This window comes from Oncorhynchus nerka, linkage group LG17 (assembly GCF_034236695.1).
Source record: "Oncorhynchus nerka isolate Pitt River linkage group LG17, Oner_Uvic_2.0, whole genome shotgun sequence".
In the NCBI taxonomy this organism is placed as follows: domain Eukaryota; kingdom Metazoa; phylum Chordata; class Actinopteri; order Salmoniformes; family Salmonidae; genus Oncorhynchus; species Oncorhynchus nerka.
In genome coordinates this window covers 52,039,367-52,063,484 of record NC_088412.1, presented here as the reverse complement: position 1 = coordinate 52,063,484, position 24,118 = coordinate 52,039,367, and the positions used below count along the sequence as shown (strand labels likewise).

Below are 24,118 nucleotides of genomic sequence, written 5' to 3'. Positions count from 1 at the left end.
GATGCACTACTGTTCCACTGGAGGTCATAAGGTGAATGCACCAATTTGTAAGTCGCTCTGGATAAGAGCGTCTGCTAAATGACTTAAATGTAAATGTAAATGTAATTTAACTAGGTAAGTCAGTTAAGAACAAATTCTAATTTACAATGATGGCCTACCCCGGCCAAACACGGACGACGCTGGGCCAATTGTGCGCCTCCCTATGGGAGTCCCAATCACGGCCGGTTGTGATACAGCCTGGAATCAAACCAGGGTCTGTAGTGACGCCTCTAGCACTGAGATGCAGTGCCTTAGACCGCTGCAGCACTCAGTAGCCCTTAAAGACAGCAAGCAAGGTACTGTTTGTGTTTTGTCAGCTTGTGTACGATTTTAATATTCTATTTTAATATTAATTTAATATGAATTGTTTCAACTGCCAATCAGCAGTTGAAACAATAACAAGACGTGGTCCCCTGTTATTGACATCTGAGGGAGAAATGTAACCATTCATAGGCAGTGCCATGGATGCAATGACTGGCCATCCATGATATCAAAAGTATATTTTTTAAACCATTTTGAGGCTATACAGTGTCTGTTTACATTTAAAACAAGCTTATATTTTGGTTTCAGATGGGGTACTACAGTTGAACTGAGCTCATGAGGCAATTATCAGTTATATTCTTGAAGAATCCTTTGGTACATATCATTCATTTCTAAGTCAACAAAATGGATGTAGCAACTGCACATTGCCCTTTTTTAATAAAAGCTGTTATATTTTTTGTAGTACTGTGTGGTGTGCCTTCCTGGATACCGAGTACCCAGTTCAAGTCTTCATTGTCATGCCTTATCCTGAGAACCTGGTTGACAGACACACACACACACACACACACACACACACACACACACACACACACACACACACACACACACACACACACACACACACACACACACACACACACACACACACACACACACACACACTCTCTCTCTCTCGGAAAGTGAGTTTGCTTTCAGTAAAGACAGTCCAGAAAGTCCCTGGGCTGGGACTAAAGAACTCGGTCAGCTGTGTGATTGGAGTTTCCCTCCTATGGGCTGGGTCTGTAGGTAAGAGGCTGTGCTCTGAGGTAGATAGGTAGCCAGGTATTTTTAGCAAGACAGTACAGTTGCTGCCTCACACACACCACACCGGCCCCAGGGGAGACTGTAGTGTACTCTGTCCTGGAGAGAGAATCTTTCCCAGCCAAAGTATGGCCCACTCTGCAGGAGGCCTACAGACCCCATCTGAGGATGAGTGTCCCATCTGTATGAGCCCCCTGATGGACCCACATCACCCTGCTGCCTGCTCTCATGTGTGAGTAACCTCTTTTTATTGGCATATTATCTAGTGTTACTCCACAGCTTCCAGCCTAATCTGTAACTTAACGTGTAGCCTGGTCTTTCTATTTAAATTGAGTGAATGTAAATTAGGTTCACTTCCTGGAGCTGATGGCTATAACGGTCTCTAATCCCAAATAGGTCATTCTCTCTAATATAATTAACTCAGTGTCTGAACTCCCTCAAATAAGTGTTCTATGAATTCTCTATTTCTGTCAATAAAGACCATCAGCACAGTGCAAAGGCAACAGTATATGTGTACATTGATGTTTCTCATTCACAAGTGCTTTCAACATCACTTGAGTAATATGATAAACTACTGAGATGAGATTGACGTCAAATTGTTTGTAAAGTAGATTACAGTTTAGTTTATGGATGTCTTGTCAAAGATCATATGATTTTTACCAATGACTCTAAGTAATAAAAAAGGTTCTTTACTTCCTCCATTGCTGGTAAATAACTAACACTTGATGGCGTGTCTTTACATGAGGGGAAGTTTCCCTCACACCACGAACAAAAATCCCCTGATATTCCCAAATATTATACTTATATGGTAATTCCTCTTCTGAGAGAAGGCAGCCTATCTAAATGTGGATGAGACTTTAACCTTTTTCTTTCAATGTTATGATCAATGTTGTCTGGATCTATGACAGTGTTGGGAAATAGGTTCTAGCAGGTTTGATTCTGTAAGTGTAGACTTCATGACTGCTGTGTGTGTGTGCTGTGTGTGTGTGTTCTGTGTGTGTGTGTGCGTGTGTTGCAGGTTCTGCCGACTATGATTCTGTAAGTGTATACTTCATGACTGCTGTGTGTGTGTGCTGTGTGTGTGTGTTCTGTGTGTGTGTGTGCGTGTGTTGCAGGTTCTGCCGACTATGATTCTGTAAGTGTATACTTCATGACTGAAGAATGTGCCCACTTTATCAGTGGACCATTACCACAGTTATGCATGTTGCTTACGCATTTAATTGAATGAAGTGTGTGTGCTGTGTGTGTGTGCTGTGTGTGTGTGCTGTGTGTGTGTGCTGTGTGTGTGTGCTGTGTGTGTGTGCTGTGTGTGTGTGCTGTGTGTGTGTGCTGTGTGTGTGTGCTGTGTGTGTGTGCTGTGTGTTGCAGGTTCTGCCGACTATGTCTCTCGCGCTCTTTAAAGCGGTTACCCCACTGCCCTTTGTGCAGAGGTAAGGCACAGGCTGATGACATAATGCCTGTTGGTGCCACTGGTGTCACAGTCCAGACGAGGGCCACAGTCATCAGGTTGGATCAACCTCTCTCTGGCTTGACGAGGAGTTACACCCCAGCAACTAGACCTGTGACAGGTGATATCCAGAGGTGAGTGAGGGACTGGTCTATACATAGTCAAACACACAGAGCCAAATACAGCAAAACTATGTAGAGACCCTGGGAGTACATTACGTTTCTAAACCACAGGAGGCTGCTGAGGAGAGGAAGGCTCATAATAATAGCTGGAACGGAACCAATGGAATGGTATCAAACGCATGGACACCAGTAGAATGGCATCAAACGCATGGACACCAGTAGAATGGCATCAAACGCATGGACACCAGTAGAATGGCATCAGATACATGGACACCTGTAGAATGGCATCAAATACATGGACACCAGTAGAATGGCATCAAATACATCAAATACATGGACACAAGTAGAATGGCATCAAATACATCAAATACATGGACACCAGTAGAATGGCATCAAATACATGGACACCAGTAGAATGGCATCAGATACATGGACACCAGTAGAATGGCATCAGATACATGGACACCAGTAGAATGGCATCAGATACATGGACACCAGTAGAATGGCATCAAATACATGGACACCAGTAGAATGGCATCAGATACATGGACACCAGTAGAATGGCATCAAATACATGGACACCAGTAGAATGGCATCAAATACATGGACACCAGTAGAATGGCATCAAATACATGGACACCAGTAGAATGGCATCAGATACACGGACACCAGTAGAATGGCATCAGATACATGGACACCAGTAGAATGGCATCAGATACATCAAATACATGGACACCAGTAGAATGGCATCAAATACATCAAATACATGGACACCAGTAGAATGGCATCAGATACATCAAACGCATGGACACCAGTAGAATGGCATCAAATACATGGACACCAGTAGAATGGCATCAAATACATGGACACCAGTAGAATGGCATCAGATACATGGACACCAGTAGAATGGCATCAAATACATGGACACCAGTAGAATGGCATCAGATACATGGACACCAGTAGAATGGCATCAAATACATGGACACCAGTAGAATGGCATCAAATACATCAAATACATGGACACCAGTAGAATGGCATCAAATACATGGACACCAGTAGAATGACATCAAATACATGGACACCAGTAGAATGGCATCAAATACATGGACACCAGTAGAATGGCATCAAATACACGGACACCAGTAGAATGGCATCAAATACATGGACACCAGTAGAATGGCATCAGATACATGGACACCAGTAGAATGGCATCAAATACATGGACACCAGTAGAATGGCATCAAATACATCAAACGCATGGACACCATGTGACACCATTCTACTGATTCTGCTTCAGCCATTACCACAATCCCAAAGACTACTGCAGAGCAGAGGAGGCTGGTGGGAGGAGCTATAGGAGGATGGGCTCATTGTAATGGCTGGAATGGAATCGATGGAACGGAGTCAACCATGTGGTTTCCATATGTTTGTGTTTGATACCGCTCCATAAATTCCATTTCAGCCGTTACAATGAGCCCATCCTCCTATAGCTCGTCCCACCAGCCTCCTCTGCTGCTGACTCATCATTAAAAATCTTACATGATTGTGTGTCACTTCTTAATGACTTGCATGAACCTGCAAGGCCAGTTAGCAAAGTAAGAAAGCTACTGGTTTACTTTAGAGTGAATATTTACCCTTGTCTTCAAGATATACAACTACAGTACTACATTTATATGCTCAGTCTTTCTGTGTCTATCTGTCTCCCCCTACTTCTCTCTCTGTGTCTGTCTCCCCCTACTTCTCTCTCTGTGTCTGTCTCCCCCTACTCCTCTCTCTGTGTCTATCTGTCTCCCCCTACTTCTCTCTCTGTGTCTGTTTCCCCCTACTTCTCTCTCTGTGTCTGTCTATCTGTCTCTGTCCCCTACTTCTCTCTCTGTGTCTATCTGTCTCCCCCTACTTCTCTCTCTGTGTCTGTCTCCCCCTACTTCTCTCTCTGTGTCTATCTGTCTCCCCCTACTTCTCTCTCTGTGTCTATCTGTCTCTCCCCTATCTGTCTCCCCCTACTTCCTCTCTGTGTCTATCTGTCTCCCCTACTTCCCTCTCTGTGTCTATCTGTCTCCCCTACTTCCCTTACTCCCCCTACTTCTCTCTCTGTGTCTGTCTCCCCTACTTCTCTCTCTGTGTCTGTCTCCCCTACTTCTCTCTCTGTGTCTGTCTGTCTCCCCCTACTTCCCTCTCTGTGTCTCTGTCTCCCTACTTCTCTCTCTGTGTCTATCTGTCTCCCCTACTTCCCCTACTCCCCCTACTTCTCTCTCTATGTCTATCTGTCTCCCTACATCCCCTACTCCCCTACTTCTCTCTCTATGTCTATCTGTCTCCCCTACTTCCCCTACTCCCCTACTTCTGTGTCTCTCTATGTCTATCTGTCTCCCCTACTTCCCCTACTCCCCTACTTCTCTCTCTATGTCTATCTGTCTCCGCCTACTTCCCCTACTCCCCTACTTCTCTCTCTATGTCTATCTGTCTCCCCCTACTTCCCCCTACTCCCCTACTTCTCTCTCTATGTCTATCTGTCTCCCCCTACTTCCCTACTCCCCCTACTTCTCTCTCTGTGTCTATCTGTCTCCCCTACTTCTCTCTCTGTGTCTATCTGTCTCCCCCTACTTCTCTCTCTGTGTCTATCTGTCTCCCCCTACTTCTCTCTCTGTGTCTATCTGTCTCCCCTACTCTCTCTCTCTGTGTCTATCTGTCTCCCCCTACTTCCCTCTCTGTGTCTATCTGTCTCCCCTACTTCTCTCTCTGTGTCTCTGTCTCCCCCTTCTTCTCTCTCTCTGTGTCTCTGTCTCCCCTTCTTCTCTCTCTGTGTCTATCTGTCTCCCTCTTCTTCTCTCTCTGTGTCTATCTGTCTCCCTCTTCTTCTCTCTCTGTGTCTATCTGTCTCCCTTCTTCTTCTCTCTCTGTGTCTATCTGTCTCCCCCTTCTCTCTCTCTGTGTCTATCTGTCTCCCCTACTTCTCTCTCTGTGTCTATCTGTCTCCCCCTACTTCTCTCTCTGTGTCTATCTGTCTCCCCCTTCTTCTCTCTCTGTGTCTATCTGTCTCCCCCTACTTCTCTCTCTGTGTCTATCTGTCTCCCCCTACTTCTCTCTCTGTGTCTATCTGTCTCCCCCTACTTCTCTCTCTGTGTCTATCTGTCTCCCCCTACTTCTCTCTCAGTGCTGCAGTGAGGACGTTTGTCTGTCCGATCTGCCAGGAGAGTGGTCTGAATGAGCAGGATCTGGTGGGTCACTGCAATGACACCCATCACTATGACAACGGGCCTGTGGTCAGTGGTACATATGTTATAAGTCGTCAGTTGCTTTCAATCACTGGGTTTTCAATCATATTTGGTGTTATTTGGTGTTGTTTAACCACAATATTCCACTTAGTAACAATTGTCACTGCCTCCAGTGTCTCTAGTCCTAGAAGGTTGTTGGCCACTTGAGCTGAAACTTTGTTGCTTTGAGTGATTGTTGCTCTCTGGTGCCATCTAGGTGTGTCCGGTGTGTGTCTCTCTACCACACGGTAACCCAAACCAAATCAGCAGGAACTTCATCAGACATTTGAACCTAAGACACTGCTATTATGCCGAGGACTACACGGTAGGCTACAGACACGCACACACACACACACACACACACACACACACACACACACACACACACACACACACACACACACACACACACACACACACACAGACACACACACACACACACACACACACACACACACACACACACACACACACACACACACACACACACACACACACACACACACACACACACACACACACACACACACACACACACACACACACACACTAAAAATATATTTATTTGGTCCACAGAATATCCATCAAACCGATACGTTGAACGTCCAATATGCCATCATTGAGTCTCTCCGAGATGCCAACCTGAATCCAAGATGATCTTGACTGATATAATTTATTAACTAGCAATTTAGCAATAACAATGTCATCACGATTCGTGTACTAAGTAATATGCTAAATATTTTAATGCCAGAGCTGCTCATTTATGAAAATTGTAATGTTGTCAAATGTTTCTTTCTTTTGAGTGTCAAATTTCCTGCAACTAGTCTAACTGCCAATAAATAAACACTCATGTTACTGTAGAGATATTTTGATAAATCTATCATCAAATCTACCAACTATAATATTGACACTAGCTTTGATATACTTTTCCATTTCATGTCTTTGTATATACTTGCACTAAACTCGGAGTGCACAGGAAGCACTCCGAGTTTAGCGTTGTCCAATCATTCTAACTTTGTAAAGGCAGTCTAACAAAAGTAAAATGACCAAATTTGCTATACAGATAGTAGATCAGCTCATGAATAACGGGGAGATGAACAGTGACCTTTTTTTAAATATTAAGGTTAACTTAATTAACGGGGACCAACTCAGTATAAATAAATATCCATATCTACTCTCTTACTGTTTGTTGATCACACATTCTCTATCGAAGCTCTCATATGGCCAGCATGTAGGAGACAGTGCAGAGAAGCAGGGAAAATGTTATAGAGGTATTTGGACATGCATAGGCAAGAGACCTGCTTTGATAATGCAACCTATGGATTACAGAAATTAGGAATTTCCATGCACAAGAGTCAGGATTTTGGGTTGCAATGGAATTGGATAGGAAAATGGGCTCTAGGACAGGAGAAGATTGTCCCTTATGCATCCGAGTGGGTGGGGTGCTAACGTTCACGAGCTCACCTTGACTGACAGCAAATGCTTAATTTGTCAATTGGGAGGTGCTGAACAAAAAGTGAGCACGAGAGGGGGTTATCTGGGGAGCTCTGAGGTTCTTGAACGGGTGAGGAAAAAATATCCTTTATAGTAAAGCATTGCATGCATATCGCATTGCATTTGTGTAGTGGCATAGAGCAGTAGAGTAGAGGGACTAACATAAGTTACACACATGGGGAACATTTTTAATAGCCTAGGGTCTGGGTAAAATGTGGCCTTTTATAAATGTATTTCAGGCCATTCTATGTCATTTAACTTGACGTGAAACTGGCAGAATCTTTCTTAATTCTGTACAAAATGACAGGCTACTTTGACACTGACAAACTGAGAATCTGATATCAATAAAAACGACATTGTCTTGAATCCATCATTAGCCTATAGGCCTAGGTGTGTGGAGACATGTATTTTAGGCTACACTATGAGGAGGACATTATAGTCCTAAAAATGCTTTCCAGTTTCACTGACTCCCCCAATGATGTGCAGGCCACTCACTGCTTTGTAAAACCTTGTTACTTTGTTAAACAATATTTGGAAGACTTTTGGTAGCCTACAGCAAACAGATTAGTCTTCACTTTTCAGGAGCCAGTCACTTGCCAGCCTGTGTTATCCTATTCCCGAAAAGCCTGTTTTGTCTGCATGCTGGAGCATGCTGGGAAAAAAAGTTCATTTGTTATCATAACTTTACAAAATCTTAGTTGATGTGACTTCTCATTAAGTTTTGAGTCAGTACCACATAAACATTTTAAACAATAATTACTTTTCATTGACCGAGCTCAACTTACTAGAAGTATTTTAAAAACAAAATGCAATGGGGTTTACAGTGTACATTGTCTGAAAATCAATATATATATATATTTAATGAAAAGTACCCTGTCCTCACCCTGTAAATGTACAAGACGAACTAGCTAGATAGCTTGATAAAAAGTGCTTACAATTCCTTTTGGGCTAGCTTGTGACCTTTGAACCATAAATTGTATGTAATCTGCACAATCCTGCAAGCGTTGCAGTTTGTTCAGCTTCCGTATAAAACCTAGCAAACACACACACTGCACCCAGAGTAGGGGTGGTTTAAGGACTGCTGTATATCAGTGGTCTTTGCCCCCTTCTCTCTCTTCTCTTTATCGTGCTTGTGATTACAGGTAGTCTTTGAGCCATGGCTGCCAACATGATATCATAGAAAAACGTCATTTTGGCTAAAGTTAGGTTTCAACCACTTGAAGCTTATGTCAGTTGGCCAGGCTCCATTTGACGCTTTTGTCAGTGCATCACAGTCAGTGGGAAAAGATGATGTCTACCAATTGATGCTTATATTAATACATTGCATTCAATGGTAAAATATGAATGTCACAGGGTTGTATGTCAATATATTGCATTTAATCTGAAAATCTTTTAAAACCAATTGACGCTTATGTCAATACATTTCATTCAATGGGAAAAGTTGAGTGCCACAGGGGTTGATGCTTATGCCAATACATTTCATTCAATGGGAAAAGAAGAGTGCCACAAGGCTGATGCTTCTGTCAATGCATTTGTAGTCAATGAGAAAATATGAGTGTCAACCAATTGATGCTTAAGTCAATCAATTGCATTCGATGGTAAAAGATGAATGTCACAAGGTTGACACTGTATGTCAATACATTGCATTTAATCAGAAAATGTGTAAACCAATTGAAGCGTACAGCACCAGTGTGTGTGTGTACCAGTCAGTACCAGTCAAAAGTTTGGACACATCTACTCATTCCAGGGTTTTTCTTTATTTTTTACTATTTTCTAAATTGTAGAATAATAGTGAAGACATCAACCTATGAAATTACACACATGGAATCATGTAGTAACCAAGAAAAGTGTTAAACAAATCAAAATATATTGTAGATTTTATATTCTTCAAAGTAGTCCACCTTTGCCTTCATGACAGCTTTGCACACTCTTGGCAATCTCTCAACCAGCTTCACCTAGAATGCTTTTCTAACAGTCTTGAAGGCTTTCCCACATATGCTGAGTTGGCTGCTTTTCCTTCACTCTGCGGTCCAACTCATCCCAAACCATCTCAATTGGGTTGAGGTCGGGTGATTGTGGAGGCCAGGTCATCTGATGCAGCACTCCATTACTATCCTTCTTGGTCAAATAGCACTTACACAGCCTGGAGGTGTGTTGGGTCATTGTCCTGTTGAAACACAAATGATAGTCCCACTAAGCGCAAACCAGATGGGATGGTGTATCACTGCAGAATGCTGTGGTAGCCATGCTGGTCAAGTGTGTCTTGAATTCTAAATAAATGACCAGCACCCCTACACCATCACACCTCCTCCTCTATCTTTCACGGTGGCAATCGTTCTACTCTGTGTTTCACAAAGACACGGCGGTTGGAACCAGAAATCTCACATTTGGACTAATCAGACCAAAGGACAGATTTCCACTGGTTTAATTTCCATTGCTTGTGTTTTGGCCCAAGCCCGTCTCTTCTTATTATTGGTGTCCTTTAGTAGTGGTTTCTTTGCAGCAGTTCAACTATGAAGGCCTGATTCACACAGTCTCCTCCTCAACCCAACTGAACAGTTGATGTTGAGATGTGTCTGTTACTTGAACCCTGTGAAACATTTATTTGGGCTGCATTTTCTGAGGCTGGTTACTCTAATGAACTTATCCTCTGCAGCAGAGGTAACTCTGGGTCTTCCTTTCCTGTGACGGTCCTCTGAGAGCCAGTTAACTCTAATGAACTTATCCTCTGCAGCAGAGGTAACTCTGGGTCTTCCTTTCCTGTGACGGTCCTCTGAGAGCCAGTTAACTCTAATGAACTTATCCTCTGCAGCAGAGGTAACTCTGGGTCTTCCTTTCCTGTGACGGTCCTCTGAGAGCCAGTTAACTCTAATGAACTTATCCTCTGCAGCAGAGGTACTCTGGGTCTTCCTTTCCTTTCTCTCATGAGAGCCAGTTTCATCATACCGCATGACGGTTTTTGCGACTGCACTTTAAGACGTTTTCTGCATTGACCTTCATGTCTTAATGTAATGATGGACTGTCGTTTCTCTTTGCTTATTTGAGCTGTTCTTGCCATAATATGGACTTGTTCTTTTACTACCCAACCTTGTCACAACACAACTGATTGACTCAAACGCATTAAGAAGGAAATAAATGACACAAATCCACTTTTAACGAGGCACACCTGTTAATTGAAATGCATTCCAGGTGACTACCTCATCAATCAAATTAAATCAAATCCACTTTTAACGAGGCGCACCTGTTAATTGAAATGCATTCCAGGTGACTACCTCATCAATCAAATTAAATCAAATCCACTTTTAACGAGGCGCACCTGTTAATTGAAATGCATTCCAGGTGACTACCTCATCAATCAAATTAAATCAAATCCACTTTTAACGAGGCGCACCTGTTAATTGAAATGCATTCCAGGTGACTACCTCATCAATCAAATTAAATCAAATCCACTTTTAACGAGGCACACCTGTTAATTGAAATGCATTCCAGGTGACTACCTCATCAATCAAATTAAATCAAATCCACTTTTAACGAGGCGCACCTGTTAATTGAAATGCATTCCAGGTGACTACCTCATCAATCAAATTAAATCAAATCCAATTTTATTGGTCACATACACATGTTTATCAGATGTTAATGTGAGTGGCATAAAAAGAAATGTTTGCCAAGGGCCCGTAAGTAAGCATTTCACTGTTAGTCCACACCTGTTGTTTACAAAGCATGTGACAAATTAAATTGGATTTGATTTGAATAGATCACAGTCAATGGGAAAAGATGAGGGTCAACCAATTGATGGTTATGTCAATATATTTGCATTGAATGGGAAAAGATTAGTGTCACGGTGTTGACACTTATGTCAATACATTGCTGTCAATGGGAAAAGATGAGTCAATACTTTTGCAATCAATGGGAAAATTTGAGTGTCAACCTATTGAAGCTTATGTCAATACATTGCATTCAATAGGAAAAGATGTGTCACAGGGTTGATGTTTATCTCTATACATTTCCATTCAATGGGAAAAGATGAGTGTCAATCAATTGACGGTTATGTCAATACATTCCAGTTAATGGAAAAATATGAAAATATGAGACTCACAGACAGACAGACAGACATGTCTCTCTCTCTGTCTCTCCTGCTCTGTTTCTATTCTCTAATTCCTCCTCTCTGCATCTCTCTGTTACCTCTATTCTCTCTCCCCTCCTCTCATCTCTCTCTCTCCCTCTGCAAGACCATTGTGTCAAATGGAGGTAGAAAGAAGGGCGGTGAGAGAGATAGAGAAGGGGGAGAGTGAGAGAGGGGGAGAGAGAAAAGGAGATGGCGAAGGAGGGGAGAGAGAGGAGGGAGGGGAGAGAGAGAGAGAGTGAGAGGTGGGAGATAGGAGGGAGAAAGACAAAGAGAAAATAGAGGGAGAGAGAGAGAGAAAGAGAGAGAGAAGGAGGGCGAGAGAGGGAGAGAGGGTGTAGGGGGTGAAAGAAGGGGTAGGGGGAGAGAGAGAAGAGGGGGGGGATAAAGAGGAGGTACAGAGAAAGAGACAAAGTGAGGCAAAGAGAATGATAAAGAAGGAGATAGTAAGGAAGGGAGCACAAGAAGAGAGAGACAGCAAGAGGGTGGATTAGAGAATATACAGTGTTTGTTATTTTGGCTCTGTACTTTGGATTTGAAATGGTATAATGACTATGAGGTTAAGGTACAGACTGTCAGCTTTAATTTGAGGGAATTTTCATCCATATCGGGTGAGACATTTTGAAATTATACCGTTGAGTGATGAGTGAGAAAGTTAGAGACGCACAAATATCATACCTCCAAGACACCATAACAATAACAGGGGAGGTTAGCATTTTTGTGGGACATGATATTTATGCCACTGTAATCTTTATTCACCATTCATTCAGGATTATCTGTAATCATTGTAGCATTCACATTACAGTTTTTTCCAACACACAAAATCTTTTCATGTCACACGATTTTTTGAAATCTCTCACTCAAAGTGCAAAACTACACACCAAATATCCAAAACCATAAGCTATTTCTCATCCTTTGACTCAGTTGTCAATTGCATAAAACACTTTTTTTCAAAACACTACACACAATTCTCTACCTAAAACACACAAATCTAACAGGAAGTGACTTGCTTTCCTTTTCCAAACACAGCCAATCAAAATGCTACAATTATTCACCAGGTCACACACACACTCCTCACATGTGCAAACACTAATAGCTTAACTGATCACTAACCAATCACTGCTTTACTGTAGTATAGGCCTATAAATAGGTTAAAGGTCAGATTACCTGTTTTGAACAATGGACGCCAACAATGGACAGAGAGCAAGAGGAGTGGGAGGGAGAGGAAGAGGAAGAGGAGGAAGAAGAGGACGAGGACGAAGAGGACGAGGACGAGGGCAAAGAAGAGAAGGAAGGTGAGCCATCTCTGATGAGATTAGGGCAACACTTGTTGATCATGTGATCAACCACGGTTTGACCATGAGAGAGGGTGGACTGAGAGTCCAGCCCAACTTGAGTCGATTTACAGTGGCGTCCATTATTCGAACCTTCAGAAATGAGAACAGGTATGCAACTATCTAATGACTATTTTAGCATTACAGTAATGTACTGTAAAATACGTACGACTGCATAGTATTGCATAAACATTTGTAACTCTAAGCCATCCATTTACTGCACTGCATTGAATGTATTTATCATCATTAGTCATTTAGGTCAACATTGGATCATTCAGAGATCCTCACTGAACTTCTGGAGAGAGTTTGCTGCACTGAAAGTAAAGGGGCTGAATAATTTTGCACGCCCAATTTTTCAGTTTTTGATTTGTTAAAAAAGTTTGAAATATCCAATAAATGTTGTTCCACTTCATGATTGTGTCCCACTTGTTGTTGATTCTTCACAAAAAAATAAAGTTTTATATCTTTATGTTTGAAGCCTGAAATGTGGCAAAAGGTCGCAAAGTTCAAGGGGGCCGAATACTTTCGCAAGGCACTGTATGTTTATGGTTTTGTTGTATACAACAGTAATGTTTGGCCTAATAAATATTTTATGTTTCTACATTGCATTGGTGTTTACAGTGTACTTGTTACCCCTCTCAGCAGATGACTTTCACTGTAGAACATTGTATTGAAATGTAGATATAAGCCGATGAAAGACCAAAGAGCTTTAGATTTAGAACAACAGTGTTTACATGGTATATCCAAAAATGTACTATTATGAAAGCAGTGTTTGCCATTTGATGCAAATGCTTCATTCTGACATGTGTTTATGGCATTTTGAATGCAGTGTTACATTTTGAAGGAGATGTGAGGCATTTTGCATTTTGTGTGTGCAGTTTTGGGAATTGTGTGTAGAGTTTGAAGAAAAGGAGACAGTTTTGAAAACGTGTGTAAGCAGTTGGAAAAAATTAATGTAGAAGTGCTAGTCCGGGTTCAGCAGTCTTATGGCTTGGGGATAGAAGGTGTCCAGGTGCCATTTGGTCAACTGTTCAGCAGTCTTATGGCTTGGGGGTAGAAGGTGTCCAGGTGCCTTTTGGTCAACTGTTCAGCAGTCTTATGGCTTGGGGGTAGAAGGTGTCCAGGTGCCTTTTGGTCACAGACGTGGTGCTCCGGTACCGCTTGCCGTGCGGTAGCAGAGAGAACTCTCTATGACTTGGGTGGTTGGAGACTTTGAATATTTTCGGTGCCTTCCTCTGACACTGCCTGGTATGTAGGTTCTGGATGGCAGGGAGCTCGACTCCAGTGATGTACTGGGCCGTACGCACTCCTCTGTAGCGCCTTGTGGTCAGATGCCGAGCAGTTGCCATACCAAGCGGTGATGCAGCCAGACAAGATGCTCTCAATGGTGTAGCTGTAGATTTTTTTGAGGATCTGAGGGCCCATGCCAAATCCTTTCAGCCTCCTGAGGGGGAAGAGGCATTGTTGTACCCTCTTCACAACTGTGTTGCTGTGTTTGGACTGTGATAGGTCCTTAGTGATGTGGACACAGAGGACCTTGAAACTCTTGGTCCGCTCTAATACAGCCCGTTGATGTGAATGAGGGCGTGTTCGGCCCTCCATTTTCTGTAGACCACAATAAGCTCCTTAGTCTTGCCAACTTTGAGGGAGAGGTTGTTGTTCTGGCACCACACTGCTCGGTATCTGACCTCCTCCCTATAGGCTGTCTCATCGTGGTCGATGATCAGGCCTACCACCATCGTTTTGTTGGCAAACTTAATTATGGTGTTGGAGTTGTGCATGGCCACGCGGTCGTGGGTGAACAGGAAGTGCAGCAGGGGACTGAAAATGCACCAATGAGGGGCCAGCATGCCTACTCGTTGCCTACTCATCAGGAAGTCCAGGATCCAGTTGCAGAGGGAGGTGTTCAGTCCCAGGGTCCTGAGCTTAGCAATGAGCTTGGAGGGCACTATGGTGTTGAACTATGTCAGTGAACAGCATTCTCATGTAGGTGTTCCTCAAATTAAAGCTGACAGTCAGCACTTCATCCTCGTAGCCATTGAATTATTTCAAATCCAAAGTGTTGGAGTACAGAGCCCCCCCCAGTTCTCTCTCTCTCTCTCTCTCTCTCTTCTCTCTCTTCTCTCTCTTCTCTCTCTTCTCTCTCTCTCGTTGTGTGCTTAGGGTCGTTCTTCTGTTGGAAAGTGAACCTTCACCCCGGTCTGAGGTCCTGAGCACTCCGGAGCAGGTTTTCATCAAGGATCTCTCTGTACTTTGCTCTGTTCATCTTTCCCTCCAGTCTGAGTAGTCTCACAGTCCCTGCTGCTGAAAAATATCCCCACAGCATAATGCTGCCACCACCATACTTCACCGTAGGGATTGTGCCAGGTTTCCTCCAGACGTGATGCTTGGCATTCAGGCATTCGATCTTGATTTCATCAGACCAGAGAATCTTGTTACTTATGGTCTGAGAGTCTTTTAGGTGCCTTTTGGAAAACTCCAAGCGAGCTGTCATGTGTCTTTTACTGAGGAGTGGCTTCCGTCTGGCCACTCTACCATAAAGGCCTGATTGGTGGAGTGCTGCAGAGATGGCCGTCCTTCTAGAAGGTCTCCCATCTCCACAGAGGACCTCTGGAGCTCTGTCAGCATGACCATCGGGTTGGTCTGTGCCTTGGTCACCTCCCTGACCAAGGCTCTTCTCCCCTGATTGCTCAGTCTGGCCAGGTGGCCAGCTCTAGGAAGAGTCTTGGTGGTTCCAAACTTCTTCCGTTTAAGAATGATGAAGGCCACTGTGTTCTTGGGGACCTTCAATGCTGCAGACATTTTTTGGTACCCTTCCCCAGATCTGTGCCTTGAAACAGTCCTGTCTCGGAGCGTTACGGACAATTCCTTCAACCTTATAGCTTGGTTTTTGCTCTGACATGCACTGTCAACTGTGGGACCTTAATTTGGACTCCAAGTTGTAGAAACATCTCAAGGATGATCAATCGAAACAGGATGCACCTGAGCTCAATTTCGATTCTCATAGCAAAAGTGTCTGAATAATAATGTAAATAAGGTATTACTGTCATTTAATAAATTTGCTATAAATCGCTTTTTTCATTATGTGGTATTGTGTGTAGATTGATGAGTACTATTTGTTTTATTTAATCCATTTTTGAATAAGGCTGTAACATAAGAAAAGGTTGAAAAAGTCAAGGAGTCTGAATACTTTCCGAAAGCAATAAATATTGTTTTCTTCTTTTTGTTCAGCTGTTTTCTTGATTGTTTATTTCCTGCCGTAGTCAGCAACATCCCAGCTCACAGGGGATACAGGTGAGTGAAACCTCTTATTGTTTTTATTCATAACGATGACTCATTGTTGTGGTAATAATGCCAAGCAAATGATGTGCTGCAGGTGATTTAGAAATATTTTCTCACCTGCAGAGACAGTTGTAGATGAAGGACACAACTGGGACATCTTTGACATCATATATATAAGACCCCTTTGAAGAATCCTTTATGGTTCCAGGTAGAACTTGTTTGGTTCCAGGTAGATCCCTTTTTTTTCTTGTACTCTTTCTACAGAGGGTTTTACATGGAACCAAAAAAGGGTTCTATCTGAAACGAAAAAGGGTTATCCAATGGGAACAGCTGAACCTCTTTGGAAAACTTTTTTTTCTAAGAGTGTAGTGTGTTCAATTGCAGAGACAGGATTGGACTTGTTGGAGGGTGAGTTTGACATGTCATCTTTACTTTTACTTGAAGTATGATATGGATTTCACATAGCCCCACTAATAATATCTGGTCACCAGTCATAACGAAGGGTGTTGTGTCTGTCACACCCTGATATGTTTTACCTGTCTTTGTGCTTGTCTCCACCCCCTCCAGGTGTCATAACGAAGGGTGTTGTGTCTGTCACACCCTGATATGTTTTACCTGTCTTTGTGCTTGTCTCCACCCCCCTCCAGGTGTCGCCCATCTTACCCATTATCCACAGTGTATTTATACCTGTGTTCTCTGTTTGTCTGTTGCCCGTTCATTTGTTTGTCAAGGCTACCAGCAGTTTCCCATTGTGGCGGTGTTTGTCTAGTTCCTGTTTTCCTGTTTTTGACCATTCTGCCTGCCCTGAGCCTGCCTGCCGTTATTCCATTGAGAGTGTTTGGTTCTCTCTGTTTAGACTGACAGCAGAATAATATTCTAGGATAGCAGTATCACTGGCCTCAGACAGTACCCTCCTACCTGGAGGAGAGCCTGGGTGAGAATTAGTGCGCTTAAAGAAATTTAAATCATTGTTACAAAACATTTTCTAAATGTACAATTTATCTGTCTCCTGTGTGTGTGTGTGTGTGTGTGTGTGTAGACATACTGTAAAGGGGGTGATTCTGAAAGCCTTAGAGCAGTCCAGACTGAAGACCTGCATCAACTACCTACCACGGCATCAGGTGAGATCACACACACACACATATCCCAGGGTCAGAAGCCAACACATTTTCTAACAATTATACATTTTTTCTGTTTATTCTTCAACACTTTATCACCCCATTGTCCATTCCTCTCTTTCTCTCGTTCTTGTTATCTCTTTCTCTCTCTCTCCTTCTCCTCAGTAGGTAACCGGCAGGTGTGGAAGGTTGTCCATTGGTTGTAACTGTGACCGTCTCGCAACGGTTGAGCATGAGTTAATGCATGCTCTGGATTTCTTTTACGAGCAGTCTAGAGCCGACCGAGATTACTATGGCAGCATCATGTGGGACCACATCGAAGAAGGTAGCAATCAATCAACAAATCAATAGTAAATCAACCATATACAGTGCCTTCAGAGAGAATTCATATCCCTTGACTTATTTCACATTTTGTTGTTACAGCCTGAATTAGAAATGGATTCAATTGATTATTTTTCTCATCCACCTACACACAATACCCTATAATGACAAAATGAAAACATGTTTTGGAAATGTTTGCAAATGTATTGAAAAAAAAATTGAGAAATCTAATTTACATAAGTATTCACACCCCTGAGTCAATACTTGGTAGAAACACCTTTGGCAGTGATTACAGCTGTGAGTCTTTCTGGGTTAGTCTCTCAGATCATTCCACACCTGGATTGTGCAACATTTGCCATTTATTCTTGTCAATATTCCTCAAGCTCTGTCAATTTTGTTGTTGATCATTGCTAGACAACCATTTTCAGGTCTTGTGATTTTCATGTAGATTTAAGTCAGAACTGTAACTCTTCTTGGTCAGCAACTCCAGTGTAGATTTGGCCTTGTGTTTTAGGTTGTTGACCTGCTGAAAAGTGAATTCATCTCCTAGTGTCTCCTAGTGTCTGGTGGAAAGCAAACTCAACCAGGGTTTCCTCTAGGATTTTTCCTGTGCTTAGCTCTTTCTTTTATCCTGAAACTCCTCAGTCCTACAAGCATCCTCAGTTTTCTCCTATCACAGCCATTAATCTCTGTAAATGTTTTAAAGTCACCATTGGCCTCGTTGTAAGGAGTGCGTGTTGGTGACAGGGAAGTCAGGCGCTGGTCCTGGCAATAAGACCTCAGAAACCTACCCACATCCTGGTTAACTCTCTCCACCTGCCCGTTACCCTAGGGGTGAAAACCTGAGGTAAGGCTGACCGAGACCCCCAGAAGTTCCATGAACGCCTTCCAGACCCTTGACGTGAACTGGGGACCCCAATCAGACACGATATGCTCAGGCACCCCGTAGTGCCGGAAGACGTGTGTAAACAGGGCCTCCGCAGTTTGTAGAGCCGTAGGGAGACCGGGCAAAGGGAGACAATCCACAACGACCAGGATCGTGGTGTAACCCTGTGAAGGTCTAAGATCGGTTAGGAAATCCACCGACAGGTGCGACCATGGCCGTTGTGGAACGGGTAAGGGTTGTAGCTTACCTCTGGGCAGGTGTCTAGGAGCCTTGCACTGAGCGCACACCAAGCAGGAGGAAACATAAACCCTCACGTCCTTAGCTAAAGTGGGCCACCAGTACTTCCCACTAAGACAGCACACCGTCCGACCGATCCCAGGATGACCAGAGGAGGGTGACGTGAGGGCCCAATAGATCAGCCGGTCACGGACAGCAGAAGGAACATACAGACGCCCAGCTGGACACTGAGGGGGAGCAGGCTAAGTGTTGCCCGCTCAATGTCCGCGTCCAGCTCCCACACTACCGGTGCCACCAAACAAGAGGCGGGAAGTATGGGAGTGGGATCCATGGGCCGCTCCTCTGTGTCATACAGACGAGACAATGAGTCTGCCTTAACGTTCTGTGAGCCTGGTCTGTAAGAAAGGGTTAACACAAAACGGGTGAAAAACATGGCCCACCTTGCCTGGCGAGGGTTCAGTCTCCTCGCCGCCCGGATGTACTCCAGATTGCGGTGGTCAGTCCAGATGAGAAAAGGGGTTCTCGCCCCCTCAAGCCAATATCTCCACGCCTTCCGGGCCTTGACGACAGCCAACAACTCCCGGTCACCCACGTCATAGTTTCGCTCCGCCGGGCTGAGCTTATTCGAGAAGAAGGCACAAGGGCAGAGCTTCGGTGGCATACCCGAGCGCTGAGAGAGCACAGCTCCTATCCCAGCCTCGGACGCGTCCACCTCCACTATGAACGCCAAAGAGGGATCCGGATGGGCCAGCACGGGAGTCGAGGTAAACAAAGCCCTCAGGTGACTGAAAGCCCTGTCCATCTCAGCTGTCCACTGCAAGCCCCCCTTCAGCAGTGAAGTAATGGGAGCCGCTACCTGACCAAAACCCCGGATAAAGTCGGCCAATTACGCATGGCTGCAATGCGGTCACTCTCCATCTCCACCCCTGACGTGGAAATGTGATACCCTAGGAAGGAGGCGGACTGCTGAAAGAACAGGCATTTCTCAGCCTTGACGTACAGATCATGCTCCAACAGGCGACCAAGCACTTTGCGCACCAGGGACACATGCTAGGCACATGTAGCGGAGTATATCAGAAACTCATCGATATACACCACTACACCCTGCCCGTGCAGGTCCCTGAAAATCTCGTCTACAGAAGCTTGGAAGACTGATGGCGCATTCATCAACCTGTACTGCATGACGAGGTACTCATAGTGCCCAGAGGTGGTACTGAAAGCCGTCTTCCAAACACACCAGATTGTAAGCGCTCCTGAGATCTAGTTTGGTGAAGAAGCGCCGCCCGTGCATTGACTCTATCGTTGTGGCTATGAGCGGTAGCGGGTAATTATACCTCACCATGAACTGATAGTCAATACACGGATGCAGACCTCCCTCCTTCACAAAAAGGAAACTCGAGGAGATGGGTGAAGTGGAGGACCGAATATTCCCCTGATGCAGGGATTCGGAGACATATGTTTCCATAGCCTCCGTTGGCGCCTGTGAGAGGGGATACACGTGACTCCTGGGAAGTGCAGCGTCTACCAGGAGATCTATCGCACAATCACCCCGTCAATGAGGTGGTAATTGAGTCGCCTTCTTTTTAGAGAAGGCGAGAGCCAAATCGGCATATTCAGGCGGAATGTGCACAGTGGAGACCTGGTCTGGACTCTCCACCATAGTAGCACCAACGGAAACCCCTAAACACCTACCTGAGCACTCTCGCGACGACCCCGTGAGAGCCCTCTGTGGCCAAGAAACAGTGGGGTTATGACAAGCTAACCAGGGTAGGCCCAGCACCACGGGAAACGCAGGAGAGTCAATAAGGAAAATACTAATTTTCTCCTTGTGACTCCTCTGCGTCGCCATGCACAGAGGAGCGGTGACCTCCCTAATTAACCGTAATGGTCAACTATCTAAGGCATGAATGGTGAAGGGCACAACCACGGGAACAATGGGGGTCCCTAAACTATGAGCTAACGCTTTATCAATGAAATTCCCAGCCGTGCCCGAATCTACGAGTGCCTTATGCTGGCAATGCGGGGAAAACTCAGGAAAAGTGAAGACACAAACATATGTGCAACAGAGGACTCTGGGTGAGAATGGTGCAAGCTCACCTGGGGTGACGCCAGAGCGCCCTGCCTGCTGCCTCGATTCCCAGAGGAACCAACTCTGCACCGACGAGCAGTGTGGGTACAAAACCCGACGCACACCAACACTAAATAGCACATTATACAAACAAAACAATCTCCGACAAGGACATGGGAAACAGAGGGTTAAATACACAACATGTAATTGATGGGATTGGAACCAGGTGTGAAGGAAGACGAGGCAAAACCAATGGAAAATCAAAAATGGATCAGTGATGGCTAGAAGGTCGGTGACGTCGACCGCCGAACACCGCCCGAACAAGGAGAGGGACGGACTTCGGTGGAAGTCATGACACTCATTGTGAAATCCCTGAGCGGTTTCCTTTCTCTTCGGCAACTGAGTTAGGAAGGACGCCTGTATCTTTGTAGTGACTGTGTGTACTGATACACCATACAAAGTGTAATTATTAACTTCACCAGCTCTAAGGGTTATTCAATGTCTGCTTTATTTATTCATTATTGGTATTACCAATAGGGGCCCTTTGTGAGGCATTGGAAAATCTCCTTGGTGTTTGTGGTTGAATCTGTTTGAAATTCACTGCTCGACTGGGGGACCTTACAGATGATTGTGTGTGGGGTATACAGATTATTGTGTGTGGGGTATACAGATTATTGTATGTGGGGTATACAGATTATTGTATGTGGGGTATACAGATTATTGTATGTGGGGTATAGAGATTATTGTGTGTGGGGTATAGAGATTATTGTGTGTGGGGTATAGAGATTATTGTGTGTGGGGTATAGAGATGATTGTGTGTGGGGTATAGAGATGATTGTGTGTGGGGTATAGAGATGATTGTGTGTGGGGTATAGAGATGATTGTGTGTGGGGTATAGAGATGATTGTGTGTGGGGTATAGAGATGATTGTGTGTGGGGTATAGAGATGATTGTGTGTGGGGTATAGAGATGAGGTAGTCATTCAAAAATCATGTTAAACACTAATGCACACAGTGAGTCCATAAAATGTATTATGTGACCTTTTTAAGCACATGTTTACTCCTGAACTTATTTAGGCCATAACAAAAGGGTTGGATACATTGACTCAAGACATTTCAGCTTTCAAGACAGTTCAGCTTTCAAGACAGTTCAGCTTTCAAGACAGTTCAGCTGTCAAGACATTTCAGCTTTCAAGACAGTTCAGCTGTCAAGACATTTCAGCTTTCATTTGTAATTCATTTGTAAACATTTTGAAAAACATTCTACTTTGACATTATGGGGTGTTGCGTGTAAACCAGTGACAAAAAAAAATCTCTATTTATTCATTTTAAAATTCAGTCTGTAACGGAACAAAATGTGGAAAAAGTCAAGCTGTGAATACTTTCTCAAGGCACTGTAATATCACCACCATGTTTTAGTTTATTGTATGTTTAGGATTATATTCTAACTGTCTGTATTAATCTGAGTGTGTCACAAACTAAATGTACTTTTTAAATCAATTTCATGGACTTAGGACTTAGGCAAAGACAACTTCCTCGTCCAAGGAGAGTCCGTGTCTAGTGCTCTGAACGTGCCCTACGACTATTGGCTCTGTGAGGCACTACAGTTAAATAGCCTTCAACATCGACTCGGAGACCTCCATCATTACTAAAATACCAAAGCTTCATGGATGAGATTGCCCAGTTTGGCTACAGTGACCTTCTGAAGCGCAACATGATTGTTTGTATAGACAGTATCTCTGTGTGGAGATGTCAATCAGTCAGATGATCAATCATTTATTCAATCAACTCAGGAGTCATAGTCAGACTCACCTTTGGTTAGTGATTTTACTTTACTAATCAAGTCATCTAATAAAGGAGATAAGAGAAGTTTTGTCCAGCAAGTTAATATTATAGATTATTTACTGAGCAGTTATGTAAACAGTTTTTTTATATATCATAATGATTTTCACCATTTATAAAGAAAATGCTGACTTCCCCTCTCTTTCACCCCCTCTATCTCTCTCTCTCTACAGCAACATCCTTAACGTCCCTGGACTTTAAGGATTTGAGAAGGAGAATATCTGTGGGATGATTCAGGATCCTGGCGAGAAGGCTCAGTGGAAACACAGACAGTGTGGTTGGAGGATCCAACCAATGAAATGGGCCAATGTGAAGGCAAGAAACCTGGTCTCAGAGTATCTCGTATTATTCTGTACCTAAATCCGAGACATTTTGTAATGTCAAAAATTTGGATTACGTTCTGATTCCTTTTGAATTACTTTCCCCTTAAGAGACATTAGAAGAAGACAAATGATCCATGAAACGCATTTGGTTTGTCATTACCTCTGACTGGTGGTCACTCACAGGTGGAACAAACTTAAAATAGCACCTTTTTTTCAATGCTGAATTGAATGTTATTGAGAAAACAGAAATGTGTCAATGTATTTTTTTCTGCAAACATAATTTCTGAATTTTATAAAGAATTCAAGAAGTAATCATCTAGTTTTTTGAAAGTATTAGTAATCTGATTACAATATTTTTGCTGGTTATGTAACTGATTACAGTTACCGTTTTTTAAAATCAGAGTACATGTAATCAGTTTCTCCCCAACCCTGATTATGAGACATAAAGAGCACTGGGGTGAGAAGCAAATTGCACTTGGCAATCAGGGCTATGGAGATGGCTGTAACCCACATGAGCACTAGAGAGCGCTGCTTTCACACTCTTCGGGCTCCAGACACAGATGCCCATCATTAGCACCCATTGATTGATATTGTTAGCACTCCAGCCCACAGCTGAGCACTCTGTCTCTAACACCCTCAGAGCTGAGAACAACTTCATGTAGTATATCAAATTGAGGTACCCCCGGGGCCCTCACCAATCAAACTTCCAACCATCCAGAAGGGGGGAAATATTATTTCAGATAGGAAGTCTAACTTTCTAGAGACCTCCAAATGATCTTTCAAAATTGTGAACGTGGTCTTCAGTGGGAAAGTCGACCTAATAAGTCAGCCATTTTTCTTTATTTAACTCGGGAAGTCAGTTAAGAACAAATATTCACAATGACGGCCTAGGAGCAGTGGCCCAACGCTTTAACCATTAGGCTACTTGCAGTAGTCGGACTATGGATGAAAGTTAAATGAATGAATTTTGTATTTTGTTGGGAGGGGTTTTACTTGAACACTATAGCTGACAAGAGGTCTCGACCTTTATGGCACAGATGTTGTTGGGGTTTGTTGTTGGTGCATTCTAAAATGAATTTCTATGCTCGGGATCATGGCGTTTACTGTGCTGCTGTGGAAATGCAGTTCGTGCGCTCTATGTTGAAACTGGGTGACGTCAGGTCAGTG

At 43.6% G+C, this 24,118-nt stretch overlaps 1 protein-coding gene across 1 annotated transcript; it reads left to right on the top strand.

Moving 5' to 3' along the window:
- The first annotated feature begins 1,108 nt into the window (after positions 1 to 1,108).
- LOC115145532 (E3 ubiquitin-protein ligase RNF138-like) lies at positions 1,109 to 7,106 on the top strand. The gene is made up of 5 exons (XM_029687056.2): positions 1,109 to 1,333; positions 2,470 to 2,682; positions 5,825 to 5,933; positions 6,142 to 6,249; positions 6,501 to 7,106. The coding sequence occupies exons 1-5, from the start codon at positions 1,230 to 1,232 to the stop codon at positions 6,579 to 6,581; spliced, it is 615 nt and encodes a 204-aa protein (XP_029542916.1). The 5' UTR covers positions 1,109 to 1,229; the 3' UTR covers positions 6,582 to 7,106.
- Positions 7,107 to 24,118: the final 17,012 nt, after the last annotated feature.